The 9,973-nt window shown below is 47.9% G+C and overlaps 1 protein-coding gene across 1 annotated transcript; it reads right to left on the reverse strand.

Moving 5' to 3' along the window:
- Window positions 1–354: 354 nt before the first annotated feature.
- Window positions 355–6,671, reverse strand: LOC102062183 (adiponectin). Its single transcript, XM_005490959.4, has 3 exons — window positions 6,262–6,671; window positions 2,528–2,750; window positions 355–2,132 (listed from the first exon to the last, which is right to left on the reverse strand). The coding sequence occupies exons 2-3, from the start codon at window positions 2,739–2,741 to the stop codon at window positions 1,606–1,608; spliced, it is 741 nt and encodes a 246-aa protein (XP_005491016.1). The 5' UTR covers window positions 2,742–2,750; window positions 6,262–6,671; the 3' UTR covers window positions 355–1,605.
- Between the last annotated feature and the right edge of the window lie 3,302 nt (window positions 6,672–9,973).

The following is a 9,973-nucleotide window of genomic DNA, read 5'->3' on the forward strand; positions in this document are numbered from 1 at the left end:
CTAAATCCAGTGCTTGAAGCCTTCAGGGCCAGCAGAGGCTTTGGCTCTGGATGGCCATTTAGGCTGGATTCAGGGAATTTGGTTGGGAAAAAGTGTGAAAACCAGACTCATCTTACCCCAGAAAAATGCAATACAGTGTAAGGTGGTGAGATGCTGAAGCCTTGAAGAAATTTAGAGTGTGGAGTGTTTCTTGAGAAAGCAAAAGAGGGATAACCCTGTGTTTGCCAGCCTATGTTGCCCTCACCTTGCTGGAAAAAAAAAAAAAAAGGGATTTCCTGGGCTGTCTGGTGAGGCTAGGAGTATATCCCTTTCTTCAAGCCCTTCCCAACAATACACTCACAAAAAAGTGGAGACATTCTCATTGAGAGAGCTTTTTATTGTTTTTTATTTGCAGTGTGGTAATTCACTGGAGTGTGGAAAATGATGTTGCAAGTAATTTCAGCTGAAGCTCTTAAAGCTGTTTTGTGCTTGTGATACTGCATTAGCTCTGCTCTGTGTCAGCTGGCTCTGAAGCTCGTAGCAGGAGTCTTCTTTGAGTGTATCTGAGAAACCATCAAATCCTCTTTTAGCTAAAAGTCAAGCAAGCTCCTTGGGGAGCAGGTTGATGGGATTGACACTAATTCCAGCCCTAACACTCTTCTGCATTCAGGTAACTTTGCCCAAAGCTGGGGCACGGATGGGAGTGCTCATCCCAGGAGCCCACTCCACATGGGAGGCTTCAACACCACCCAAAGCTGTGCCCAGCTGGTGGGCAAACCATGGCTTGTGGCACACTTAGAGCCTGGAAAAGGACAAACACAGCTGATAGATCTCAACTTCTGCCTGCTTCTGGGAGCTGTGTAGAGGGGAAAAGGGACAGGATCTTTGTGGTCACCTCAGGACTTACAAAACACACAGTCAATGGGATGCTTTTGTTGTGTGGCCTCACCAGTGCTCACAAGGCTTCTCAGATAAACCCCAAGAGAAGATCCCTGCCCTCAACCAAGCCAGCTGTCGGCCTTAGAGATAACAACAGGGGATAAACATCAAAAGAAAATCTAAGTATTAAAATCAGTGGCTGTTAATAACCTGAATACATTCAAAGATCTGGGCTGAAAAAAGGGAGACAACAAACCAGGAGTGGAAGTCAAATACCCTAATAAGTGGAAGTTACAAAAAACTGAGCCATCTGTTCCAACTGAAAACAAGAGCACTCTACTTCTACTCAAACTTTAAAATGCTGAGTAAAATTTCTACAGTTGGTTTAAATGGATTTAGGTGGCTAAAAAAGGGAAATTTAGAACAACGTATTTAAATGCAACTAATTTTTCTCTTCTCACTTCTAAATTTAAAGGAAGGTTAAGCCATGTTGAGAGTTTTTCATGACATGGCAGGAGTGGTATCTGACTTTGGGCTGAGGTTTCCACAGGAAAGCAAGAGCAGAGGTAGGAGTGAACTCTTGGTTCCATGGAAGTATTGGTATAACCTCAGTGATTTCACAGGAGAAAGGGTCCCCCCTTGGCAAAAGGCAATTTTTTGGTAAATACATTACAGCTATAGTGCCAGTGCACCAGGACATGTCTGGGGTTAAGCCACCTCCTCCTTTTCCACACAGCACCCCCTACTTTAGTAGGTATCTGGGTCGGGGTACAGGAGGAAGCCCATGAAGGTGGAATCATTGAGGTTATCAGCATAGACCCCATTCTTGTCCCCATTCCCATACACCTGGAGCCAGACCTCGTCCCCAGAGCTGAGGTGCAGCAGGACAGAGCCGCTGGCTTGGTCCACGTTGTTGTTCTGGAACTGGTCGTAGGTGAAGATGACGGCCTTGTCCTTCCTGTAGAGGCTGACCTTGACATCTGACAGGTACACAGTGAGGTGGTAGGAGAAGAAGTAGGTGCCAGGCACATTGCAGAGGAACTTGCCCGTGCTGGGGTCGTAGTGGCCCTGCTCGTTGTAGAAGATCTTGCTGAAGCGGATGGGGACGTTGGGGGCCGGGCTGTGCTCTGTCAGCCCCACGCTGAAGGCAGAGCGCTGCACAAAAGCATCTTTGCCCTTCTGCCCTGGGATTCCAGGAATTCCAGGAGATCCAGGAGGTCCGGGAAAGCCTCGGCTCCCAATTGGGCCCGGTTCACCTTTGGGACCTGCAGGACCTGTGGGACAGAGTGGAAACTGGGAGTTGTGCTTGCACTGTGTGGGAAGCTGCTGCTGACGTGCAGAGGGGGCTGTGGTGTGAGCCCTGCTCAGCACAGAGCTGAGGAAGGGCTCAGGGATCCCAGGAGTCCCCAGGGGCTGAGGCAGCGAGTGGAAACCCTGCTCACACCCTGCCCTGGCTGTGTGCTGAGCTGCTGAGAGCAGCACATCAGAAAAAGCATCATTAACTGGGGAAAAACCCACACCAAACTCTGACTTGGGTTATGGAATCTCCACCTCAGGTGATAATCAAAACCTGTCTGGATAAAGATCAGGCATGGACCTATCAGACATGAAATGTGTTGGGACAGGGGCTGGGACTCGAGCAATGACATACCACCTGCTCCTCACCAACCTTCATCTCCTTTATCTCCCTTGAGTCCATCTCTTCCATCCTTCCCATCCCGGCCGGGGGCCCCGTTGTGGCCAGGGTAGCCAGGTGCTCCTCCCATCCAGTTGGCACATGGCATTTTGGGGTCAGGCTGGGGGGTCTCCTGGGCAGCCACCCCTGTGGAGTGGGGGGCCAGCAGCAGCCACGAGCACAGCAGAAACCCTGCCAGGCCCCTCATTGCTGGTTCCTGATGTGGACAATTGCTTTGTTAACTTTAAAGGTTAATAGAGAAAAAAAGTGAACACTCTTCCCACCCTCCCCCAAATAACAGAGAGGCACAGAAGACTAAATTTCAGTCAGTCCATCTGAAGGAAAGCAGTTTGTGCTGCTGGTGTGAGCTCCATGAGCCAAGCTGGACCCCTGGGGCACACCCAGAGCAGAGAGGAGCAAAGACCAGTTACCCTCCAGCCCTCTCAGGCTCTGTGCAAGGCACAGATGTTTCAGCACCCAGCAGAGCAGATGCCAGGGTATCTGTGGCTGATCTCCTTGCAAAGCTCTGCTCAATTAGCCACAAAAAGACCTGGCTCCTGCCTGGGTGAGTGAGGGGCTGATGGGAGGCATGGGGCTGGCAGAGTTGTCTCAAACCCTCCACAGCCTCCCAGGCAGGGGTGGGTTCTCACTGCATGTACACCCTGCTCACCTGGATCTATCTAACACAAACAGAAACCACAGCCAGGCTTCCCAGCTTCCCTGAGCCACAATTTGAAATTGTGATACTGGAGGTTTTTTTCCATCTGAATTGGTTTTTGATTATGGGAAGACAAATTGTGCAGTGTTTAGCCACTGTAGGATTGCATTTCTCTTTAATCTGGCTGCTTTGCTGGTCAGAGCAATTAATGCAGCTGCCCAAAACCAGGTTGGTGGTGACACCCTGCAGCCAGCCTGGCTTTGTGCTATGCTCCCAGCCCCCGGTGGGCTTTGAGTCAGGCTTTTAGAACACAAAATAATTTTAAAATGACCATTGTTGTGTGATACTGCTCCCTGGGCAGGGCTTATACTCTGGAACAGTAAAGGTATCCTGTTAGGAGCGTTCTAAGTGGCATAATAGGCAATAAAAAGTGAGCAACAGCATGGCAATTAGAGTCCCTTAGCTCTGTAATTTTCAAGAAAAATAATATTTTGGAGCAAATTCTTTGCAGGGTTGCTTTTCCTGGGCAAGCTATTCAAATGTCGTATTTTAAATAATATCTTATTAGCTCTGGTGTAATTGCTTCAAAGGAAGCTGAAGAAATGTGCTGGTTTTAGCTGGGGCAGAGTTAATTTTCTTTGTCCATGTGTTGTGTTTTGGATGTGTGCTGAACACAGGGCTGATACCACAGGGGTGTTTTTGTTACTGCTGAGCAGTTCTTGCACAACATCAAGGCTTTTTCTGCTCCACACGCCACCAGTGAGGAGCCTGGGGTGCACAAGGGGTTGGGAGGGGACACAGCCAGGACAACTGAGCCCAGCTGACCTGAGGGATATTCCAAACCATGGCATCATGCTCAGCTCTAAACCAGGGGTAAGGCTGGCCCCAGGCTGCTCCTCAGGGGCTGGCCAGTTATCAGTGAGCTGGTGCTGAGCATCTGTCTTCATTTCCATCACTTGTCTTTCTCTCTTTGTTATTTTCCTTTCCATTACAATTTCTTATTGTTATTATTACTATTTCATTTCAATTACTACACTGTTCTCATCTCTCCCCATGAGTGTTCTCACTTTTACCAGTGCAATTCCCTCTCTCCCATTCTGCTGTAGCAGGGGTGAGCGAGTGAGTGGCTCCGTGGGGCTCAGTTGCAAGCTGGGGTTAAACCACTTCAGTAACAAAGAGGTTGCCATGATTTCAGTTATTCTTGAAGAAAAAGTATTTATATTGAGGATATTGAAGGGGCTTTGAAAAAAACAAAATTAAAAGCTCTCTCTAATGGCTTTGGTGGGCAGTGCCTAACACCTAAAATCAGGAAACTCTCAATCTGTGCCCACCCAGCCAGGCTCCAGCAGCCACCCAGCACTCTGAGATGGCAGTGCCCTGCCCTGGGGGCAGTTTTGGGGCTGAGGGTGCTGTGAGGTGCAGTGGGCACAGCCTGAGCCCCTTAGGCAGTGTTCCTGTGTCCCTGCACTTTGGGAAGAGAAACATCCCCTTGCAGCAAGGGAGGTAGTGATTGTCCAGGGACCAGCACGGAGCAGCGAAACTGATGGCTGTGAATCCTGCAAGTGGCTTGGTTTGTTAAGCAAGGTGTGCACAGTGATCACACCTTGCCATGCCCCAGTGGCACCCTTGTCCCCCCTGCCTGGGTCCCCTCCAGCTCATGCACTACCCCTCCAAACCAGCACAGGCTGTCTGGGGACGCCTGTGTTAAAGCATGGTGGTGACCCATAGAAATGTGGCTCAAAATTGTGTTTCTTGAGCTGTGTTTTGGTGATTTTGCTGGGGTTAGTTCTGCTTTCTGGTGCCCTGCCTAGAACTCAATTTTAGTGGTGTGCCCCACATCCAGGTCTTCTCCTGGTGCAAAAGAACCCCTCCTGTAAGGCCACCAGCAGGGCAGGTGTGAGGAGCCAAAGCAGGTCTGCAGAAGCTTTTTTGGGGGCTGCCTGGCCAGCCTGCTCAGAGCCCTGCATCACAGCACACATCTCACACTCAGTGCTCTCCTTGCTCAGGAGAAAAGTGCTGTGATTGCAAGGAAAGAACATCTTCTATCCCCACAGTCTAACTCAAGCCCAGGTGATTTCTGTGCTTGAGAAGTCAAGCAGCTCTCTGGCATAAGTATATCTTACAAAGGGGAAGTTTTAAGCTGTGTCTACCAGATCTGAGCTTAAGCTCTGGTTTAGAAGTGACATCTCTTTACTTGGTCTGTCCCACTTCCTTTTAGTTTTCCATCTGATGCTTAGCATCAGTTTAACATGAAATAATCTGCTATATTTGAATGTCAGTCATACCTTTTGGACAAGAAATAGATCTACAAGAAATAGATGAGCTCTGTGCTGCTGGTGGCTTTCAGGGATTGCCTTGGCAGCTGCTGTATCAAAGGCACATATCTGTTATATGAAGTTTATTCATTTATCAGCAGAAGCCATGGTAGCATTTGTGAGAACAATGCCATTCCTAAGGGCTACATAATGATTCAGAATTTAAATTTCAGATTGCACTATATAAAAATTATATACTCTAAGTCCCCACATCTTTCTGCACAAAACAGAGTGAAAAATCCATCTGTTTTCCCACTGGAGAATTTCCCTCAAAGGGTATTAACCAGGGCTTTGGCTTATGTCAAAAGTTTTTCTTTTTGTAATTCTCATAGTGTAATTTTTGCTGATTCCAGAGGGCTCACACCTTAAATGTGGGTGGTGCCGGTTTCTGGTGAGGAACTGGTGTCACTCTGGGAGATTTAGACAAACCCAATCTTCCCCGGAGTCTTTGAGGAAAGAGGTGAATCGAAAGGTGCCAGTGCAATATTTACTGTTACAGCCATGCAGTTTCTCACTGTTCTTCCTGAATATTTTTGATTTAGGAGTTCTGTTCTCTAAATAGTGTTTCCAAAAAGGGGAATATGAATCTAACAGAGATCAGCTATTCTTGGTTTAAAATACTGTCTGGCTATTACGAGAATAACTCTGAGAAAGAAAACCTTTTGCAAACAGAAAAGTCAGTCCAATTCAACCCAAAAGAAGAGAAACTCCTCAACTTAGTAATGAGGGAGGGGGAAAAAAAAAATCATGCTTACCAGCTGCTTTGAGTCCTGGTTGGCTTGCTGCAGTCTGTTTAGAGAGTGAAGTCTGGCTATTGCATTGCTAAACTGAGGGCACAGGGAGCTGTCAGCTCAGACACTGCAGCTCCCTTGGCTATTGCGCATGCTGACCTAAAACTTGGGTTTTCCCATTAATTTTTCCTGGACATAACTGAAGTTTTGGAACAGATATATAATCCACTGGGATAGCTTGGGAAGATGGCCTTACAGGGAAAAGATGGCTTTGGGAATTGGACAGGAACTGGAGGAGCAGTGTTTTGCTGGACAGCCTGTGGGAGAGCCTGCTCAGCCAGGGCTGTGCCTGCTGCTCTCTGCAAATTGGGAAATGCTTTAGTGGCTGCTGGAGAAAGTGTGTCCAGCTCACAGCAATGCACACACGTGGGGCTTTCAGTGTGCTGGGAAATGAATTATTGTGGAATAAGTTTGGGCTTCTCCTTTTAAACTGCAAGAACCATTCCCGGAGGCTGGAGGCTGCTGCCACACCAAAGAAGGGCAAAGCTGCCCCAGGGGGAGGGCAACACTGGGGGAAAGTTCCTTTTTAAGGCACCTAAGCTTGTGCCAGCACTATTGTAAATGACTGGAGTCATTCCAGCCTAGGATGGCTTTCCACCTATCAAGCTTTTTGGCTTTAGGTCAAAACCAAATCTCTTTCTCCATGTATTTTTCTCCTTCCCAAAGCAGAGGTGGAACCTTAGCTAGCAGAGGCGTTCCTCTGCAGTTGCTGTGGGGCAGTTCACAGTTAGCTAGGTGGAACCTTGGCAAACCTGAGTTCCCAAAATCATACCAGGAAAAAATTGTGTGGTGTTGGAACTGAGCATGCACAGCTGGTGTGATTGTGAGAGGGGAAACTCATCCGAGTGAATGCCAGTTCTGGCATGGCAGCATTCTGAATTGCTGAGTTGTTTTCAAGACCTGGCTATTGGGAGGGACTAAAAAGATGTATAAAGGAGCACATGAATAATAGAGAGCTGGAAGTCAGCATGAGTGAATGTTAAAGCCTGAGGAGAAGGTGCAGAAGGGAGGAGCCACAGAACACCTGCCTGCCTTTTTCTGGTCAAGCTCTTAGTCCAGCATTTGAAGAATATTTGTAGTTTTTGTTGGATTATGGACTTTGCATGCAATGTTGAGACTTAAAACAACCTCTCATGCAACTCCAGTAAAAGACCACAGTAGTCTAATTGGATGTGTTTTGTTATGAATGTGATTATCTAGGGCCATGTGCATTTGTGTGCATGCAATGCCAATGTTTCTGTCAAAGTCTCCTGAGCAATGAATGGAGGATCAGGACCTTGGAACTGAAATTGGACCTGCTTTTGCTGTGGAGTGAGAGGTTTTCAGCTGCCCCTGCCCCAGGTGGGAGCAAGACAAGGCTGCTTCCCCTGTCAACTTTTGGCTTGAACCCCAAAATGTATCACTGGGATATTTGTTAGGCTGCCAGGAGCTGAGGATTGGACCTGAGGTGTTTTACAGGTAGTGCTGCAATTACCACATGGTCTTTCAATTCAGCTGTCAGGGAAGTAGCACAGTGATAAATTTTTCAGTGGCTCATCAAACATCTTCCCAAACATTATCCCTGCCTCCCAGAAGAGAGTGGAAGTTTATCTCTGGGGGTACAAGCAGCAGATACAACCCCTGGTACACCTGCTTGCAGTTTTGTTGTGTTGCACACTTGGTTTGCAGGTTGGTGCTGGCTCCTGTTCCTGCTGCAGAGGGAGACCTTGTACAATGCAGAAAGCTGCTTCTGGCTTTGTGATAGGAGAACAAATCAAATGCCTGTGGTTCTGCCTGGTGACAAGCAAAACCTGGCACCAAATGTGGGCTGTCCTGGCAGTGCCCACAGCTGCAGCACTCAGGGACAGCACTCTGGATGGACTGAGGGTGTTTTGGCACAGAGGAAGCTGCTGCTCACAAGTCCTGCAATGCCTTCTCTGCTTTGCTCTGTGGTCACCAGCCCTCCTGTGTGGGACCCGCTGCCAGTACCTAACCTGGCTACAGGCCTTGTGCTGAGCCTGTGTAAGAGACTAAATGAGGGATGTGGGACTCCAGGCAACTTTCCAAAATGCAGCTTATTGCACACAAAATGCAGTTTATTGTATCCAAGAGTTACAAAAGCCCAGGGTGGTGGGTGACAGAGCTGTGCCTACAGCTGTGAGCTCCAGCTGCAGGCAGGCCTGGAGACCCTTTGGTTTTGGTCACAATGCATTATATGCTTTTCTTTTGGTTACAATGCATTATATACTTTTCTTTGCTGAGCATCTTAATACAGTAAAACCAATCTATACCTTAACTATTACCTATAGCCTATCATAACTACTATAATTGCCACATTCATGTTACTATTCTCCAGTCACTGAAAGTTAGTGCATTACAGTTTAAGCTAGAAGTTGTTCTTCAGTTTTCTTGCAGTGGAAAATTCTGAGACCTTTTTTCTACTTGCAACACTTGGTGACTTTTTTGACTGTGCTATCTTTCTGCTTGGTACAAACATCTTCTTGTTTGGGGTGGGTTTATCCTTTGCTCAAAGTCATAAAAAACCCCTTCTAACTAACACACCCTTTGCCTCCTTGGTTATCCAGTAAAACTGGCTCAGCAATTCTTTTCTTCTGTATCAAAACTTGCTTCCATCTCTATTCCTTCATCAGAGTCCACATTTAAAAATCTTTCTGCCAAGCACACATATCTGTGAGACTTTCTTGTCAAACTTTCATCCTTCCCAACATGCCTGGATGTTTCCTCTCTTGGACCTGATGCAAGCCAGCCAATATGAAAAACCCACAACGGACTTGACGGATTGTGGCTCGCAGCTTTCAGTAAGAATTAAATATAAGCACAAGGTTATATTTAGCCATCTATAAACAGGAATAAAATAGAGCAGAGGCTCATTATCAGCTGTGCTCTGTCAGACCCCTGTAGCTGCCTTGGTCACAGGGAGGCTGGGACAGCTGCCTCGGAGGGAGGTTGGTGACAGTGCAGGCCCTGTTGGCAGGGTCTGTGCCATGGAGCCTGGGAGCCCTCAGCTGCCCACACCGTCCTGTCCCAGCAGGATCAAACCAGCACCACGGTGGAGCCCAGTTCCATGGGAACCCTCGTCCCTGAGGCTGCTCTTCCTGTCAGAGCTGGGCTCCTCCGCTGGGATCTGTGTGAGCCCTGTGCTCCCACTCACTGTCCCCAGGGATGCCAGGTCATCCCCTCATCTTCCCTCTGGCCCTGGATACCACATGTCCCAGAAACAACACACTCCCTACTTTGCTAAAAATGGCCCAAACTGTTGATGCTGTCTGGCAGACGGCCTGGCAGGCTGCTCCTGCTATTCTGGTGCTGTCTGGAGAGACCACGGCCTCTGTGCCAGGGTGCACATCTCCATGCCAGGGTCCACATCTCCATGCCAGGGGCAATGCTGGCTGCAGCCCAGGGCACCACGGGCAGCCTGGACCAGGCCCACTGCTGTGGCCAGCCAGATCCTGCTGTGGCCAACCCTTCCTGCTGTGAAAAACACCAATCACTTGGTTTTTAAAAGTTTAAAAGTTAATAGTAATAAATGGCTATAAAAATAGTAACATAATTAGAGTAATAATAATTTGGACAATTTGGATTAGGACAATATGAGACAATAGAAACAAAGAGTTATGGACAGTCTGGGTACCTTTTTCTGGGCAACATAAGCCTGAGAGGGGACCAATATTAACAG

Source organism: Zonotrichia albicollis, chromosome 9 (genome assembly GCF_047830755.1).
Source record: "Zonotrichia albicollis isolate bZonAlb1 chromosome 9, bZonAlb1.hap1, whole genome shotgun sequence".
Lineage (NCBI taxonomy): Eukaryota > Metazoa > Chordata > Aves > Passeriformes > Passerellidae > Zonotrichia > Zonotrichia albicollis.